The sequence below is a fragment of the Barbatula barbatula genome, assembly GCF_947034865.1.
Source record: "Barbatula barbatula genome assembly, chromosome: 20".
Taxonomy (NCBI): domain Eukaryota; kingdom Metazoa; phylum Chordata; class Actinopteri; order Cypriniformes; family Nemacheilidae; genus Barbatula; species Barbatula barbatula.
The window spans coordinates 11141700-11162555 of record NC_136783.1 but is presented as its reverse complement, the minus strand read 5'-3'; the positions used below and the strand labels follow the sequence as shown (position 1 = coordinate 11162555).

At 38.1% G+C, this 20856-nt stretch overlaps 1 protein-coding gene across 3 annotated transcripts in view; it reads right to left on the bottom strand.

Annotated features, from left to right (window-relative positions):
- Positions 1-9240, bottom strand: part of tafa1b (TAFA chemokine like family member 1b) — a 112049-nt gene extending 102809 nt beyond the window's left edge. The window contains exons 1-2 of one of the 3 annotated variants that reach the window (XR_013788103.1): positions 8610-9240; positions 6315-6452 (exon numbers count right to left, since the gene is read on the bottom strand). Coding sequence is in view for 1 of the 3 variants with exons in the window: in XM_079483652.1 (XP_079339778.1) it covers positions 6315-6438 (124 nt within the window). In the remaining 2 variants the exon portion in view is untranslated. The remainder of the gene's footprint in view (positions 1-6314; positions 6453-8609) is intronic. The other 2 variants (XR_013788104.1, XM_079483652.1) reach the window with 2 other exon arrangements.
- Positions 9241-20856: the final 11616 nt, after the last annotated feature.

Here is a 20856-nt window from a genome sequence, read left to right as displayed (position 1 = left end):
AATGAACAACTTTATCAAAACAATCAGTTTAATACCACCCTTGACAACCATACTAGTTACAACGAGACAATGTGTACATCATTCAGAGTATATTTTGAAACAGACGAAAACTGACGGTTTGAGTGTGGATCATTCCAGCCTCTCCTTCATCCAATTTGCTAAGAAATCAGATTACTGCATTCAATTAAATTTGGCATTATATCATCAATTCCCCATTCTAATTATTTTGCCACAATTAAAAGTAGGTGTGAAATTAATCAGATTAATTCACAATAAAACAGCCACACACAAACACTTCAACTCTGTTATTTTCCAAAGCAAGCCTTTGTTCAGTCTGTCATTATTAATCTGACTAAAGAAAATGCGTAATTTAAAGCTACAGCCTGTAACTTTTTTTAAATAAAAAGAGACAAATATGCTATTAAGCAAGTAAAAACCAGTGATTAAAAGTGTCTCTATACTAAAACTCACAACGGTTTGCTTATAATAATGAGCTATTGGGTCGGATTTAGTGGGAAGTGTCAGTTCGTGACATCATTGATGACATCATAAGATACTAAGGATGTAAAGTAACCTGCAGTTTTATGTTAAAACTATGTTTATGATGGATATGGAGATTTAGCTAAATAAAACAGTACAAATTATTATATATGACTCATTTACATGTACATCTCCAAATTATATCTTTTTTATTACATATTATATTTTTAGAACAGAAAATTTAGTGAAATGTTGACTTGAAAAAAACTTGTTTCAATGAAAGCAAAACAATTTACATTTATTACAAACAATTTAGCAAGGTTAACTAATGACCAAGACGTGCAAAAATCTTATTTTTCCTTTCAATTTGTCATTTAAAATTCTAAGCATTTCTTTTTTTTAATATGTTCCCCAGTAACTACAGTAAAGTGTTGAGACTACTAAATATTATGTTTTCAATATTATAGTAGACGTGATTTTTCATTTTGTTTATGTTGTGTTCGGTCAAGGAATGACATTAAAAATAAAAAATTTGTAAGGCAGATTGAGACTTTGTAACGAATGTGGCTATAAAGACAATATTTTAGCTGGTGGTAAATTATTTACAATAAAATGCAAATTAACAGAATAATCTCAATATTTATCTATTGAGCATTATAGTGAGCATTTTAATCCTCTTTTGACATGCTTATTTATTGTCTTTGATCAATTATGTTCAATTAAAATATTCATCTCAAGGCTGAGCAGTCACCACCTCATGGGTTATTAAATGTTTCAAATATTTATTTGAATATAATTTCTCGCCTTTTACCATTAACACCAAAGCTTCACTTAGAGCACAAACAGAGAAAAGTTAAGATAAGCATGTGCATTGAAGTGAAATATGCCAGTATCGGCTGTTAATGTCTCTTCATTATGACTCGGATGTCTGCATGATTCCTGACCTTGACAAGGTTTTACTTCCAGACAGAGCTTTCACAAGACCTACAGGGTCCAATAAAGATTACACACATGATGCTGTGCTACGATAGCGGCATAACTTATGCGTCCGCACCTGGTTCAATTTCATTTGGGTGGTTAACAGATGTTTAACAATGTGATGCCAGTACAACAGGAGCAAATCTGACTTATATTCTGCCGTTGCAATTTGTTGCGCCAGCATACAACTGTGAATAAAACCCAACCACGACCCGACCTGCTTCTTTTATATTGGTAATTCACATTCCCGGGAGCTTTTGAAAGCATAGAAAATAAATGAGAAAAGAGATGAGGCAAGTTTCTCTCTCTGTTGCTGGGCTACGGCTCTGGCAAACCGGGGAAAAATTCAGCAGAATGCCTGCAGCCGGTGTACCTGGCCAAACCCAGATCGGTCCAGGCCGAGAAGGAGTGAGGTGGGGGAGAAGCACTGCAGCCTGGGATTGTGTCATGTCACATTCTGCTCATCTGTCAATGTAGTGGATTATTTCTTGAGAGACCAGAATTGGCTGCCCGGAATCGGACCGCCATCAATCTTGACTGAGAGTGGAGCAGGGGCCCGTCCCGCATGGGCTCATGGGATGCGGACGTCTTGGAGCCGGTGCCTGAACAGGTGATGGAGCAGTGGAGCGACTCAACTCGTTACTCAATACAAGCCTCAGCTGTGACGGGGGAAGGGTTTTTGGGTCGTTTCTCAAAAAATGGGAGGAGGAATCTAAAGCTACCAAATTCATTTTAGTATTCAAGTCAAGTTCCTGTTATCGGAGGTAAGCCGATTTCAGCAGTATTGTGAAATGCCTGAAATGCACGGAGGATTACACTTGTACAGAGAACACCTCTGACCTGACAGCTTCTGTATCCATCATCCACAACTGTATAATGATCTAGCTAACTGTATTGCTAAAGCTGACCACAGAGGGTATGGATTCATTGCATCAGCAGATAAACTTTTCACTTTAGCCGGAAAGTTCACCCCCGAAAATTCTGGGATCATTTATGCACACTCTTGTCACTTTAAACCTGTATGACTTTCTTTCTTCTGCAGAACACAAAGAGGATGTTTGGAAGAAGGGTGGTTATCGAACAATGGCGGTACCCATTGACTTATGCACGGACACAAAACCAATGGAAGTCAACGAGTACCGCCATAAAGGTTCGAAATGACAAGAGGGTTAGTAAACTACGTCTTTACATTTTGGTTATTTTTGCACATTAATAAGGAGAGAAATAGATCTCAACCTGGACTAAAAGCTGCACTAGGACCACAACACAATGTTTTAGGAGAACATGCACTTACCACTATACCAGTTTGGCAAAAAATAATTGATCAGTTTAATTTATTACTAACCACACCTAAAGGTAAACAATAATTCAATAATTTCTGTTTCCTCAACAGCAAGATTCTTCCCTGATCATAAAAAGAGAAGGATCTCCCAACGCATTACCCAGTGTTCAGCACAATACTTATAGAATTATTTCCATCTTGAGTTTGTCTTAAATAATAACTAGTAATTTACAGAGAACGGAGAGAGATTACTGCCTTCCTAGAAAATGTTTTCAGTGCCAAAGACATCAGTTCACATCTCACCGTTTACAAAAGATTTTGGCTCAGGCACTTAAACTTCCACCTTGATTATGGAAATACAATTGCTCCTGGTTAAGCTGAAACCCCTACGTCTAAACCATAAAGCAATACGTGCTGTCCTCTCATATCTGGGTTTTGACTCATTTTTGGCATTGATATAAAGTGTTTGTCCTCAAAAATCATCGGAGGGGATGTTTCACAGTTAAATAAATGATGACAGCTTTTCAAAATGAATCATGCTCTGCTTTCCTTAACCCAGTCTCATTTTTAATCTCGGATACTTGTTTTAATAGGCTTTGATTGCTGGATAATAGCGCCGTGGAAAAAAGGGGGCAAGGAAGAAAAAATTTAAATGTTAGATCTCTCTCCAGGCAAGGGAAATCTATTTATAATAAAAGGCCTTCTCAAACTGGGGATGCTTTCAGAATTACAAAATCTATTTTAATTTAAGATTAATCATAGTTTCCATAAAATGGTTCCGAAAAGTGATTATTACATTGATGGCCTCATGTGATATTAGTGATAAACAGTATGTGGGTTTTTTTTCATTTACTAGTTACAGAGAATCAAAGTAATCAAAATTCAAAGATAAAACAAGAATATGAAAAAATAAATACATACAGTATGAAAGTGAAAACAGACTTTAGATACTAAGACACAGAAGCTTCAATCTCTTCAAATCCTCTTTATATTTGGTCTAAAATATTTAAAAAGCTATTGTCGTTTCAATAAGGACACATTCATCAAAACTCCTCATCATACGAGTTTACTTTACTCTACCAGTTTAATCTAGACATCATTCTCTAAAGTACACACGCAGCTAGATGTTACTGAAGGGCAGCCATTGCTGCCTGCAGATCTGACATTAGGAAAGTCAATTAACAATGCTGCCAATACAAGCAGCTCCTAAAGTTTGTTGACTCGGTTAGCAACAAAACTAGGGTATTATGGGAAGGCTCAGTGAGCTCAGTGACATCTAATTACCCTGCTCCATGCCTTTGCACCTACGTCATTATAAAGGAATCGTATTAAAGGCTCCATTAAAAGTCTGGTTCATCTAATAGGTGTAAAATTATCAAACCATTACAACCATACACAAAGCCTTAAAGGCAAAGTTTACCAAAAGAGAGTCTTTCTTACAAACAATAAAAGTGAATGGTGACCATATATTTCAACCTGATCTCAAGGTGTTACATAGCACTAAAAGTGATTCTTGGCTCGTAATCATAGGGGAACCACTTTGCTATATAAAACCATATCTTGGTGCTTTTGTTAGAAAATACAAGGTGGCTGATTCGTATGAATTCATGCGTTGTGAATCGTACAAAACGTACGATTACTAGAAAAAAACAATACTGAAGCCCCACCTCTAACCCCACCCTTTACCCTAATGTCACTTGCACGAAAGCAAATCATACTACAGTAAAATGTATGAATGGGATCGTACAAATTCATACGAATTAGCCAAATTTGCCACATCGTGGCCCCTAAAGCCAAATTGGGGAAAAAACGCAACAACAACAGATAGGTCATAGAGACACTCGTGATTATGTAAAAAAATCTCCCAGAAGAAAAAGTCTCTAACCTTCTGCATGGACTTCTGAAAATCTGCCAAACTACTGTTTAAGCAAGCACTTCATCTAAATAAGAGTTAAAGGTGTCGACAGCTGAAATATACATGTGTGCATGCATCTGTATTTGGAAGTGTGTTTAAAAGCTACAAACCTCCCTTACCAAACACCTTCTGACCTTCCCAAAACCACAGATGTGATTTCTCACACAACGTGTCTAACTTTTCCATATGCAGTGAACGGGGTGTTGACTCTTTGTTGGTTAGCCGACCACTTAAATTATTCACAAAACACTTACTATGGGGCAAGCACTTGCTTGTACATCTTTTGGCACCATGCTCTAGATAAAAACCTGGAAGCCCGACGTAAAAAATTCAGTGGGGTCTTTCTGACGTTCTTCGCACTTTTCTTGCTCGCTCTTGTATTGGATTAATGAGTTTGAAGTGCTTTGTGAGATATGAAGCTTGTCTCCATATTGCATCCCATTTATTAAAAATAAGTTCACTTCCTTTAACTGCTGATCAGCTATAAATAATAAAATGCATTTCTTCAATTGAAAATCCAGACAGTATTTATGCATCCAAACCTATATCACAGATTAGATTTGTTCCACACAAACAGCATCATACAGTAAATGCATTATTAAAGCATGGAAAAAAAACATATATTGAAATTCCAGCTTGACAGCTGAGGTCACCATTCATATTCAATGCAAAAAAGAGCATCTTATACAATAACTCCTTTAATGCTTCACAGAGGACAGAGTTGGAACAGCATGGATGTAAACATGTGAATTTTATTATTATTAAGTGAACCAGTACTCAGTACAATAATATTACTGTCAGTCACTAGATAAAGGCATTTGAACAGTTTAAACAAAACACTGCAAATATTTAGCAGGCAGTAATCTGTCTTGCACAACTTTAAATCGCTTTCGAGTTTCTTAGCTTCGGCATCACTTGAAAGCATGCCACAATGCTATCATTTGCATCCTTAGTGTTGAAGGGAAATCCACCTTGCTGTCTCTCTTCCTCTGGCCCCCTGCAGCGAAACAGTACTTAATTGCTGAATACTTCCATAGAACGGGCGATAGACGTAAATTGTCATTTCCACCAGAGCTTCTGTGATCAAAGCTGTTCGTATTCACGGCATACTGATAGGAGAGTTTAGCCCCAAGCCTGTCTCACACACACAAATGGCAGACTTGTGTTGCTGCCGTCTGGATAAGGATTCTCATGATCCAAAACCCTTAACAAGTCACTCGTGGAAAAGCAAGAACAAAGCGTTTTTGGGCTGGTAGAGGGGGGATTTTTACACAAATCTCTTTTCAGAAACAACATGACTAAAGGTGGGGCTCGTAACTAAGCATTCATCCACAGAGAATGGCACGTGGTTTCAGGAGAAGAGGATAAAGCATATTATGACTCTTTACCTAGCATAAAGTTCTGTAAGCGTTTCAAAGGCAGTTTTGAGCATCGCTTGTGATGACGCGGAACTGTATGAAATTTGGAGCAGCTAAAAACAACCACATGACCTTCAGCAACTTAAATGTGACCTTACGTTGTGTGAGGTGTCGATCAACAAACCCAGCAGGGTTTTATAAAGAGCTTTATACAACACCATCAACCAAACAGCAAGATTAAACACTCCAAACCAAGAGAACAAAGAACCATACTCAGACACAAAGTAAACAAGAAACTGACCGAGAATCTGTATGGCGTTGCGGCCTGGCCGGGTCACATGATGCTGTTGGATGGTCTCGTACAAAGTTGCGTGGCAGAGCAGTAGGCAGCTAACACTTATCCACAGACCGAGGAACCAGGACATGGCAGGAGCGCTGGCTAGAAAACAAAACCAACACAAAAGATAAAAGCAAATGTTTATTCTATCTGACACCCATCACCAAGAATTATTACAATAATGTTTTCTTGCACGTTTATTTTTATGTAAACATAGCACTGCACTGCAGTATTAAAGTATGACAAGATTTATCATTGCTTTAGAGATGTCAACCACTTCAGGCAGTCTATGGCTGATCACTAGCACTTATTAAAAACAAACTAATGAATCCACAGGGAACAAGCCTTATTTGCATTAGTTAACGATTTATGCCTCACAACCAATGCATAACCTGTATGTACTGTATATGACTGTGAAACAGCAACACAAATTAAACTAGCTAACTCATAAATGCTTTCATGCATGACGCAAAATATGCCTCTAATAATAGATAATAGATACATTAATCTGAAGCATTTTATAGTTTTATTTAATTAACGCTGCATATAGGGATTTATAGTATGTCTGATATTTGGTCTGTGTTTTGACTTGCATAACCTTATATGTTTTGATTATAGTCAATGTTTTCCTGTACAGCTGCTTTGTAACAATGAAAATTGTAAAAAGCGCTATATAAATAAATCTGACTTGACTTGAGATAAACAAAGCAATTGTTTTCACTTAGGCTACATATTAAACATGCAAACTTCTAGTTCATAGTTGTCTCAACTTTCCATATTTAAAATCACAATTCAATTTTATTTATATAGCGCTTTTCACAATTTGCATTGATCCAAAGCAGCTTTACAGGGGAAAAACGAGAAAAAAAGGGGTACAACACAGAACATGAATAGTTTAACTTGCAAAAAGCTGAAATCTGCATAAACAAGCAAAAAGCTGAAATCTGTAACAGTATTAACCACTCGACGGCAGCGTCGTCCTCAATGGCAAAACTCCCAACATCTCCATCACTTTAAATGGCAAACAGTGTTTAAGTAATGGATGTTACATTGGAGTTATCCTGCACCCTTCAAGCTGACAGGAGAATCACTCAGCGTACCCTCAAATGACATTGAAATTTCAAATGAATATTCATCGAGCTCAGAATTAAGCATATAATTATTAACAGCACACTGTAATCTCCATTCCCCCGCTAAAGCCTTCTTAATCTGCAGTTTTGTGGAAATGTGAACTGTTCCCAGAGGACCAGACTACTGTTCTCTGTGACTGCGAAACTTACTGTCGCGCAAACTTACTGTCTCTTCAACACAGTGAGGTATAAAGACATATTACGCATTCAAGCGAGTCATACGCAGAAGAGAATGATGATGTTTTAAGACACGTGGAAACAATCACTGTCGGATTTAAAGAGGTCATTTTGATGACTGATGCCACGCTTACTGTGGCATATGTAGATATTGAACGCGCTTGTCACGCCTTCATGATGATGATGTTTGAAATGCCGGGAGTTTGTACAGAGCAGCTGCTTAATGGCGCGATCTATCGCCTAATTATTGCATTGACTTAATAAATCATCCGCGCTTGCTCGATAAATCATACACATATTTACTTTATGATCCGCGTCCTCGTGACCGTCCCATTGCGCTCCACACGCGCTCGCGCGGACACACCTGCACGCATCACCACAGAATATGCCCAGTTCCCTGCACGCAGCCGCGATATTTAATAACAAGATAAACTGTTAACAACAGTTATAATAATAAATACTGTGCGGGTTAACAAGTATATGCTCAGTTAAAACGTGAGGTAGGTTTAGAATCCATCGTCTTATAATGCTTTTAATGTGTTTCAACATCTGTACGATAGATAGACTGTTAGTTATTTGTACAGAATACACTGTACATTATTTTAAGTAAAATGTTGAATGTTTTATTTGCACCTATGATGTAACAGTAGCACCACTGAGCTAAGAAAGCATTGACGGGAAATTCAATATCTAATCTCCCCTTACTGAACCTACAGATAACTCCCGACATCATTGATCAGCAAGCGAGCATCTGTATAATCAACCCAAACAAAACAGATATGTACAAAATCGTAACATGCGGAATCTTTGCAAATGCAAGCATGTGTCACCTTTGAATTAGTTTGCCATCTCCAAAATGCGCACACCTGTGCCGAGACACTCGCCGTCACATCTGGTCAAACTGGCTTTCCCTTTCATTTGAATGTGATAAAATGCTCACACCTAGTCTTACCTGTGCGATGTGATCAGGAGAATGCCAAAGGAATTTGCGTTAACCGTTCCTATAACAATCCTCAGGCAAACATTGTCACATATCCATCCATGCTCTCGGAAAAGAGCTCCCCAGCAAAGTTCCTGTTCGGATCAAACTAAAAAGACGACGAGCCCTTCTCCAGTCCTAGTTTCCCGCTTGTCGTAAGTCTTCCAGCAATCCTCTGAACACAGTCAAGCACCCAACACCAAATTCTCCCCTCGGAGCTGTGAAACGTCAGAAACTAGCTTGGATTGGAGAGACGAGCAGCTTGACATGTCACATGTAATTCAGCACAGAAGCAACATTCCTCCTATTCCTCAGCCTCCCTCACTCTCTCTCTTCTCTGAAGGTAATGCTTCTTCTGAAAGATTACAAGCTAATTTCCCTCTTCACTTTTGGCAAACAGATGGAGGCTCCAGCGCACGCGACGGCACTTCTGTGTAGCACGCTTTCACTTACTCTCTCTCTCTCTCTCTTTCTCTCTCTCACACGCGCTTGCTCTCTCCGTCTCTCCTCTCTTTCCTCCCATTGAGAAGCCACTCAGTACGAGTCTCTCCTCTTCCCACTGACTGGTGTGCGTGCGCCAATGTGCGTGCAGGCGTGTTTGTGTGTATGACAATACGCCTCGCGAGTGGGAGAGGAAAGGAGAGGCATCACATGCCTTAAAGCAAGACTGCCCACTGTAGCTGGACACAACAGCACCTATAGTGTTGATATATCCTTGTGCCTTGTGTGTGTGTGCGACTGCAGGCGAAGTAAGACTAGAGTTAATTTTGCAATATGCTTCCTCAATTCTACATTATCTTGAAGGGTTTGAAAAAAGAGAGGGAAATCTGCTCAGTGTGCTTTTAATAGAAGGGAATCCGCAGCTGCGTTTGTAATCATCTCATTATCCAAAGATTGCTGCTATGTTTCTTTGCCTGTTTGTACAATCTAAATGGCTCTCTGTGTCGTGCTCGGCTCTTGCTGGTTGTTGAGTGTTGCCAGAAAAAAAGTTGCAGCTGGCACGGCTGGCACAGAGAAACAGTTGTCCCATTTATGCGTGCTCGATGGTGTTGTAGGAATTCGGTGTTTGTTATGATTTGACATCATTTTGGAGCTCACGGTTTCAATAATTTTATTCAGATATTTATGAATTCATACATTTTGAAAGATCTTTGTTTCTAACACCATGCACGTATACTGTATTAACATGAGCAACCGCTGTCTATACGGGGCAAACCAAATTTTACAGACGCTTTCTGAGGCAGCGTGTCAAGATGAATTCCTCCTTTCTTGACACTACTGACTAGATCGTGACATTTAAGTGACAGTAAGGCTGACAAATGCTGCTCAAAGCAGCTGGAGCGGAGAACCTGGGCACTGCCGTCATCTGAATATCTAAAGACTGGAAATGCTCGTGCGAGTATTAAAGTAGATGAGCAGATCAGGACTGGAGAGGTAAAGATGTTCACTTCCCCAACTGATGCTTAAATCTCAGATTTATTTCTGATGGTTTGAACACGGTTCTGCCTGAGCACAGACAGTGAGCCTAGCCAAAGGGTGTTTTTCGTCCTCTTATTGTTGTGGGGCGCCCACGCGTCAGGCAGGAGTGCAGGTACCCAACACTAGAATCAGCAGTGGGGGAACTGGGAAAAATACATGGTAACAAAGAAGCAAATATTTATTACTCCCACAGTATGGGTGCTCTAAAGAGACCAAGTGACTGGTTACCTGCTGAGGTAATTGGAACCTGTGCGAGAGTAGCTGTTAACAAGGTGCTTTCATCCAACCACGCGTGTACGCTAGAAGTGACTGACCGATGATGCACGGGATACTACGTTCCAGAATGGCTTGGGGCTGTCTCTTCTGAAAGCATCAAATCTGTATATCATCTCAGAATGTTCACTAGCACAGAGTAAGCAGCTGTGTGCTCGAGGCTACACTTTAGAAACAACACAATGAAAATAAATTTGTTTGCCATGGATTTTATTTCATTTTACTGTTTCATTGTTGTAAAATTGACTTTACAAGTGCTATATTATGAAATTAAAAATGATAAAGTATGTGCTACAAACGTAGGTTTTAAATTGTTGAAAAAGTTGGTTAGCTGTGCAATTCCAGCTTTATGGATATGGTATTTTGGTATCTGTTTATATTTTGTAGAGTCCAGACATCAGAAAAATATCAGTCAATGCACATGTTTTTTAATTTGAGGAGGATGGATGAGACAAAAAGGACACATTTTTGAGAGACAACATACTTTTTAGGATTTTTGTGATAAATGTACAAACCAGAAGCAAAAATACCCAACAAATGGAGAAGGGATGGTCCTTCATAGACCATAAAATAGTCATTTTATTTAAATTCTCATGTGCCCATTTATGATGAATATGGGCCATTACGGATATGACAATTTTACTTACCTGACTGTGAGAAACTATGCTTTAAAAAACACACAAACAAATAGTAAACAAAAACAAAAGGTTTACTCACCCTCAGATTGAAATTCTTTTAAATATCTTCCATTCCGTTCAGCAGAACAAGGAAATGTATACAGGTTTAGAAAAACCTGAAATATCAGAATTTTCATTTTATGAGTGAACTGTCCCTTTAAGCCCGACATTTTCATGCAATTGCCGAGCTACAACTTTTAACTGCTATGAAATATATAAGATATTAATAATACATAAAGCTAGAGTAGCAAAATAAAAACCAGGTTGTCTATCAACAGAAGGTGTATTGCTTCATGTCATAATGGGTGCTTTCAGTATAGACAGCTCTACGGATTATAATAGGAGCAATTTAGTTTAGACGCATCGTGGCCAGCGTGAGAAAAAAGAAAACCAAGAGTAATATCAGAAAAAGAGTTTACGAGTCCCTGTGAACTTAAAGTACGGACCTTGAATTTTATCACGCCCGTCATGTTGACCACTGCTTTCATCAGAGCGCTAGTGCCATAATGTAATGGCTGTGACTCAGCAAAATACAGCTGCTAAAGATGAAGGACTTAATAGCACGGACTCGTAGCACAAAATGTGCAACAACATGAGGATCATTTGTAACTAATGCATTAGCACAAGGGCACAATGGAAGGGGAGATGGTAGAATTAAGGCACTGAGGTAAAAAAAATCTGAATAAGCTTAGATAAGCGTATTACCATTTGACTAGCAGTGTTTTTAAAAATGTTTTTTTTGTGCTGGCCGACTTCATTATGAATATGGCAAATGTTTATTTTAGGCGCTCAAAAATCACATTTGTGTTCCGTCAATGGCGCAGCACTAAAACTTGAAACAAAGTCTTTCTGGAAACATCTTTATGCGCCTCTAAGGACGACTTAAAAGAAAAATCTTCCAATTAGCTGTTTCTCATGGCGATTATGCGTGTTTATGGCGACACCGCCGTTCTCAATCTCATTGTTTTGACATCTGAGATTTAGTTTTCACTACTTATAACAATTTTGCACATTGTAGGGCTTGTTTGGGGACAATGTGATGATTTGACAGTAACTTTATCACTACTGTAGCCTTCACTCTTTACTCTCTAAGCATCATCTCTTGGGCTCCTAATATTTCCAAGCATCTGTCACCACCATCCATGCCAAGGACCAAAGCAATCCAATCACCAAGAGCCATTTGTTTGCACACAAGCCTGTATAAAACATTTTTACAATTTCTTCTCCACCACTACACACTCTCCCAGATCTCTTGATGAAGTATTTGACCAAGGTTATCACAGCCAGACCAGAACAGCCAGTTGATAATGCAGACTTGGAAAGTTGAGGCTTACTAGGGTGTTGATTTGTCTTTCAAGACTCCAAAGAATCCAGGGGATATTCTCTCAATGATTCACGAACTCAGTAATGTCAGTGTCTGAAGCATGTATGAAATAGTCTCACTTTGCTTGGAGGTGCCTCAAGGCCAAAAGGGCCTGGAAATGAATAACAAAAGTAGAAGAAAAATGCGTGTGATCACCAAAAAGAGTGTTCAACACATGCTGTTCCCTTGTTCTCTAACAGGAGATGTTAGCTGTCCTTTATTGACCTTTCTTTAAAATGCAAGTTATCAAGCATCAGACATGGGAAAGAGATAGACCCAACTTCTGCCCTGAAGGCTGGATATGTCAAAGTCTAAGGTGATGTATCTTAACAATTAAAATTATACACAAAACACATAATAAAAATAATAATGACATAGTGACATTCGTGTCCATACATATAAATAACAAGATGCCTCATTCAAGCGCTCCATGTACGTAGACGTGTCCGCCATCTTGAAACGGTCCACTGGCGTCGCACACACTTTTCTAGAATGGCACAATTGCGCAGCCATGGCCCAAAAAGGTGATAACCTTTCGTTTTTGTCATGTGTTAATGTAGCAAATATAATGTTTGAGTTTACACAACAACAAATATGTTTTCATAACCGCACACAGTCCGCTTGCTCTTGAGTGTTAACAGACCAGCTTGGCAGGGTGGCCAGATCTGTGAAACAAACATCCCTACTCCAAATAACAGAAATGAGCATTCATAAATACAATCATTTTAAGATTGACAAAATCCTTCCACTTCTAACCCATGGATAAAACAAATCGGAGCAACAGTTGCAAAGTAACCCAGTTTGACAGGAAACTAGGCAACCCAGACCGGCTCGCACTGTTCCACTATGGTGGACGTCCTACGTAGCGGCCCATAAAAACAGATGCATCTAGTTATTTTTATGTATGTTCAATTATAACTGTACAGTTCTGTGAAACAGTCATTTTAACCAATGAAATTTCACTTTAAGTGGAGCTAGTGTAGTCACTCCAGGAAGTTTGACATCACACTGTCATCCCCGCTTCTGGGTCCAAATGTATCTGGTCTGGGTCAGAGAAGGAGAAAATGGTCATGATAAACCAAAAATATAAAGCACATATTTTTACAATTATTAAATAATATATCATCTGATTCTTTCAAAAAGAAGACACTATTTGCCTGCGAAACTCATTAACTCGACAGAAATCTTTGTACATTGCATTGACCTGATTAAATAAACTCTTATGTTCTTGGTTCATTGAGTACAGTTCATAAATTCAACACGGTGCATACCGTACAGTACAATACCAGACGTCTCCTCACAAAGTGTCTTGAAATTACAGCATCTCTCAGTTTGCTCATTAGATGCAAATTAAAGAAAATAAATTAAAGTAATACACAAATAATCTTGTCGCCGCGTTCTCCTCCAGCATTTTGAGAGAAAGAAATGTTGCTGTTTTTCTTCAGTTCGAGTAAATATTTATGATAGCTTCAGGACTTTGAGTGATGTGGAGCGTTGCCTATTGAGGGACTGAACGTGTTGAAGGCTTGTCTTTAATTATTCCCTCATGGTAAAGCAGAAGCAACACGCAAGCCTGTGTACTCTAATTGACACCGTGTAAAATCTCCCTTAGGTGCCGTGGCACAGAAACTGATTTAAAACAGGGTGTTTGTGCATTTTTCAAAGAGGTTGGTTTGAAGAAGCGTGTGGGATAAGAAAGACTGAGACGACTTATTTGTCTCAGAGGTGTTTGTGTGTGAAAGCAGATTGGTGGCTTCTCACAATCCCCGTGGAATAACCATCTATTACCGGTTAGAGACTATACTGAGAGGAGGTTTTGTGTATGTTTTGTAGTTTTTTCTTCGGCCCCTCACACACTATGTTTGAAGTAGGCCAGATACCGTATATTTTGTCACAAAAGTGTGAGGACCTGTGAGACCTCCGGAGGAAATTTCTTCCAGCTTCTCGCAAGGAGAAAGATAATGAAGTGATACAGACAAACTGTGCCTTGGGAAAAAATAAGAGACCATGTCAATGTCAGTTTTTCTGATTTTAAAAAGTATTTATAGGTTTGTGTTTAGGTAAAATGAAAATTTTTGTTTCATTCTGTGAACTACTAACAATATTTCTCCCGAATTTCAAACCAAATCTGCATTTATTTGCACAAAATGAAAACTGGAGAAACAGGTCAAAATAACAGAAAAGATGCTCAGTATCTTTTTAGATCTCAAATACTGTAAAGAAAACAAGTTCATATAAACTTTCAAAACAACAATGATATTTTTACATGTTTTTTAGCAAAAGTTCTTTGTTTAAGTGATAGCCTTGATTTTATCACAGCTTTACAAATACAAAATCTGTGCTTTTTTAGACATCAAACCTGATTCGACCCGGGGCGTAGATATTTAAATTGAGACCGTGGGTCAGAGTAATTTGCAGACGTATACCGACTGATCAGAAAGATCTGGTCGTGTTTGGTTTTCATAAATGCCCACAAGTGTGTGACTCACACGGCCTACAGCCTAAGGAAAGAAGCATAAGGTAAATGAATTCACTTCTAGTCATCAGCCATTGGTGGAGGATTTGTCATGACACGAGTGTTATTACATTCAGCAGGTGTGAAGGAACACAATATACAGATAAATTACAAGGTTGCCAATGAGACACAGTCTGTCTAGGTCATTAAGAGCTCTTCATATTCAGCCCTGTGCGACAGGAAGACATTTGTGATTTGTATCGTATCGAAGGCATGAGATATGGTAGTGTGCAGTACATGCCAACAATGGAGATTCATGCAAGGTAGTCTCATGTAGCCAGACTTGTCTTGCAATGCAACGTATTTCATTACAGTACATTTGTGTGGAAACTGTTCAATGTTATAATACAGAACATTTATGAATAGGTGTGAACAATTGTAAGCGAAATATCTGAATGTCCAAAATAAATACAAATTATTTCCTATAAAACAACCTGTAAAAGACATACAGTATATTTCAATCTTCCTAAGAATCTTTGAAAGATTTTGGATTGTGTAGCCTTTAAAATAGTATGTCTAAACCTCATTATGAAACACAAAAGATACTAATTTGGTTCACTGGGATCCAAGGTTCAAAGAGAAAACTTAAGATCCTTTAAACAGGCTGCAAGAACAAGCATTTCCATTTGATGAAAAAAGTGATGGTTTCTCCATTTCTGAAAGGCTTGACAGCATGTGCTACTTTGGCATTTTCTCGACAATAGAGAAAAGAGAAAATGGTGAACACGTTTGTTGAACAACAGCAAACAAGACCGGGAAATGATGCAAGCCAGATTGAATGCACACTAAACACTAAGTCATAGCCCTAACATGAGCAGAATCCTAAACGTAATCCAACAAAACAACATTTATAATAGAGTTTAACTATATCTAATGTGCAAAAAAGCCTCTAATTGACATTTTGAAGGTCACTCATTCGAAGCGTCGGTCGCTCTTTTCAGGGCGTCCTTTGTGTCTGACCAATTCTGGAGCAGTACTATTTTGTGTTCAAGGTAACTGGTGAATGGAGTTCAGATTGCGTCTGATCTGGGGTCTATAGTGAATATGTGATGGAACTGTGCATGTTGTACAGTAGCTGACCTTCTGCAGCGCTTCATAAAGTGATTATGAAGAGATCTGACCGCTGTCTGTCCAGTCATAATACAGAAAGGCACTAGACGTTGGCTGTCAATCAAACCGCAACAAAGTGAAAGCTGAATGGGAAATTGTTGTCCTAAGACAAAGCATTGCGTAACTAATGCTCCTGTTTTAGCCTGAGTGTCACGACACAGGTCGCCTGATAGAGAATGCTTTTGATTCTTCTTGTTTCTACATAGCTGTGATGTACCAGGTTTGTCCTGTATTCAGCGAATGGCTGTGTTTATAAAGCCTCGGTTGTGCAACCCTGATTCTTCCTGAATATAGAGACAACAATAGCCAGAACAAAACAGGCGAGAGGTTAATGGAGTTCTCAGCTGTTTTATTTAAGCATTAACTTAAATGAAAGGAATGTTTATCTTACAAATCCTTATGATAAATAAAGAGACACAACTGAGACTGTGACTGAAAACATTGTGGTCGGATGATTTGATTTTAGGAGGAGAAGTGTTTGACTTCTAAATTAAGTTTTGTTTCTATTGTTTAATAACTTTCTTGAGATTGCATTCAAAACTATAGACCACTTTGAGATATCAACACAGGTCCAAAACTACATTCAGGTTCAGTTTTTATTTATTTATTAAAAGTAATATTTACATTTTTATTTACATATTTAAATCTTACATATATAAATAAATCTTAACGATATATGTTTAACATTTTAAATGGATCATAATGGTTGTAATTTGTTCAAATGTTTGTGTAGCGTTAAAGAAATGAAACAGGACGTTCTTCTGGACCATCGTCGAACCAGGATTGTTTAAGCCATCGAATGAGATCTATAGAGACGAGTGTACACAACTGTAAGATAAAATTTCTCACAAAGGAAAACTCCGACAAGCATTGGACCTAAGCGAAAATCTCTATCTAATTTTCATTGATGTCTTGGAGAAACAACTGGGATATAAAAGAGAAACCTATTGTGATTTGTCTATGGTTAGCCAACAATGCAGCCACATCAAACACCAAAAAGAACAAAGTATACATTTCCATCGACCCTTAATGACTTTGTTTGATGTTTCAGAATGTATTCTGTATTTTTGTGTCTGTTCCTTTAACGTTATCCAACAGATACCAGATTTAGCATCTGCGTAGATTAATGTTCAAATTGAATCCTGAATCTTGTTTGAACTCAGACATTGAAATATATCAAGCCCTGAGGTACGATTTTAAGAAATACTTCGCCTAAATATTTAACTTCTTACACCATTTAGGCTACTTGCCCTCAAGTCAATAAAAACCTGGATGATTTTATTTCAGGGAACACAAAAGAAGAAGCTCATGCTACTCTCTCAGTGATGAAAGTAAATGGTAACCATGGCCTGTCAAGCTATAGCAGAGGAGAAGATATTCAGTGAATAAGATCAAATGACTTAAATCTTGGTCTGTTCCCCATTTCAGTATTCTTGTTCAAGTCATACAACATTTTTAAGGAGCTTTTTGTTTGTGTAGGGTTGACCGCCCCGGTCATCATTTATTTCCTTTTATAGAACACATAGAATACAAATTTCTCCCAAAACTCCACAAGAAAAGCATACATGTTTGTAATGACTTTTTAAGGGATAAGAATTCCTTATTTCCTAAACAAACCAGACTTACACCCTTTTTGTGTTGCGTATAAAGATTAGCAAGCTACAAATGAGCATGTGTTCATTATTCTTTAACTGAAATAAGAATCATTTCATATTTAAACATTCTGCCAAGTGATGCCAAAGAGAAGCAGCAAACCAAAGCAATGGCAGAGCAAACTTAGACAATGTCCACTCTACGTCTATTTTTCTCCAGGCTGTTCATCTCACAGCCTCCCAGCGGATCTGAAGGAAATGGACTCTTTGCCTAGTCACCATACATCACTGGCTGACACTGATGGTCCGACTTCTGGATTCTTACATCTGATGTTTCTTTAAATCAATTATTCAGGATCTGAGATTCATGTCGGAGATTCACCTATTCATCACTCCTAATTGCCATGCACTACGTCGCCGCTGATCAAAGTGCCTCAACCTTCCCCCTCAATATTTAAAAGCCCTGAAAAAAGACATCCACTTATTCCAAGTGAAGCTTACTTGTGACCTCGGTGATGTCCTCTCATACTCGAGTCTTTAAAGTACACAAAAACAGGAAGCGAGTGTATGTTACTAAGATACTGTATGACCTTTGCTAATATGATAGTCATGCACCAATTATTGGAAAAGTGATTATTGGATTTTAATATGACGTGTATGAAACAAACAGACATACCTTTGAGCTGATTCAGCTATTTCTGAAAAGCTTCCAGCAATTGATTGCATAATCGTCCCATTTGGAGAAATGGAAGAAGCAGCAATGACCCCTCGCTGACCCCTGATGACTCTCAACAGACACATATTTATTTGTTGGGTATTATTGCTTCGGGTTTGCACATTTTAATTCAGAGAAATCCTACATGTTTTTTGTCATATCCATAAAGCATTTATACTTCCTTTTAAAATAGAAATGTATAAAGACTGATATTATTCTTATGACTGGGCTCTATCATCAGAGGTTTAGTAAAATATAAACAGACGATTCAATATATTGGTAATAATTAAATTTCCTTAGAATTTATATTTCAAGTTTTGATTCCAAATATCACATCCATAACACTGGAAATGTCGATTCACTTGATGATGTTTAAAACAACAAACTTTTTATGTGGTTTGGCTGCTCGTTTACACAACATTGGGTTTTATCCTGTATAAAGAGTAGAATTAGGGCGGGGACGATATATCGTGCAATTCTCATGCTCAGTTTCCCAATGAATTACGATTAAATGCCTGAAAGCCAGAGGGCTCTCTCGCACAGAAACTCAGAAGAAGAACGATTTACACACGTGCCCCGTGAGAGCTAAGTGTCCATCAGTTGTACCCTTTGAAATCCTTCATTCCAAAGGCCCCTTTGAAGTGGCCACTTCGGTTTGGAACGACCCTTCAATATGGCGGCCATGATTGTTTCCCTTCATAGGGCGATATATCCTATTTGGAATGCACCTGTAGTTTCAGGAAATGCCAACGGTTATATTCTAACGAAGTTCTTCAAACCTTTTCAGGTATTTTCATGATAATGACGTATATTCAAGATGATGATGTTTGACGAGTTTTGCTTTTTCAAATGTACGTTATTAATGACTCAATCTCATATTTTAGATTTTAGATCAGGCAGTACTTCCTATTGATGAAAGAGCCATAGTTCACGTAAGGTTTACCTAAGAGCAGTGCATAAAACTCAGAATCGAAGCCTTTGCGGTTTCAGAATGGCCCTAGACAGGTATATTTAGTTATTATTAACTATCAATTAGTTAATCACGATTAATATATATCGTACCAGCCCAAAATAGAATCGAGAATGGTAGTACTACTGGGTCAAGTGTTGATGACATTTTTGGAAGATGGCTAAAGATTCATCTGTTCTTGTTGCGATATGCAGGTCATTCCAACAGCTGGCAACCGTCAAGAAAAAGTGACCAAAAACCAACGCTCACTAGCTGAACACAATCATCTGGAGGGCAACAAGATGTATTTGGTTAAACATCTCCATCAGAAAAAACACACTGATTGACCAACATTGTCAGTTTCTTAAGGTTACAGTATGCAGACCAGCAGCCCACCAGCATTAACTAGGCTGGTCTTAGAAAGAGCGTGCCCAGACTGACATTTCAAAACATTTCATAAATAACAACAAATCAGCAATCAAAAATAGCTTCAAGTTTATCAGAATAATGTGGATAAGTATATGAGGTCTATCAGAGAGGAAGGTAGGTCTTCTGCAGGCTAAAGTCTCCTGAAATACATTAACCTTTATAAAAAGATAAACTATAGCAAAACAAACATCTTCCATGAAAATATGTTTGATCAAGCAACCCATTTGCATTTTACAGCAGAAACACACTGGGCTAGATTGAGGTAAATAATATTGGCATTAAGGTGTTTGTAAAAGCTTTGGGTAAGAATGCAACTCATATTTCTAATGCAAATCATTTCTTCTATCTCTTATATATCTTCAGTACGCCCTCACTGTGACCTTTATTAAAGGCTTTTTCCATTCAGGAAAAGCAATTCACTATTTCTTTCAAAATGGCTGCACGGTGCACGGAGGTCGAGGGCGCTCATAGATCTTTGTCCTAATAAATTTTATATCAGTTTGCCTCTGTCTTTCAAACTTTAAAAGGTGATGTGTCATTTTTTAGATACTAAATTTTTGACTACTCAGTTTAATATCGAGAGACAGGTAAGCTATTGATGGGTAGGATTCAAAGTGTTAATAGGTTTGACACTATTAAAGTATCTCACTGTTTTGCAATTGAAGAGCTGATGAGGCAAGGCCACTCACATTCTCACATTCAGATATTACATAAAGCCATTTAGCTGCCACTGTGTATCTGACCTGAAGGTAAACAGTAAAAACAGAAAAATGTCTTAAGATAGCCTCCCGCCAACTTACTCAGCAGTGAATGTTACAAAAACCTACTACTATTATTGCCTTGATCTTTAATCGACACTTGTTGATTTGACAGGAGCGTTATGCTATTATAGATCCAATAGAATTAGGGTGAAATTCATGGAGTTACTTTGCCCTACTTTGCTTAATACAGTAGCCTATGCATCTATCTTTTTTTGGGCTTGCCATAAAAATCATATGCTTGTGTATTTCGAGGACACCAGTCGGCTTCAGTCAGAAACAGATTTTCATGTAATAAAACACAGCATGGCCTTCACTTTCTCATTCACCCTTTTAAGTGCAGAAGAACCCAAGAGAAAA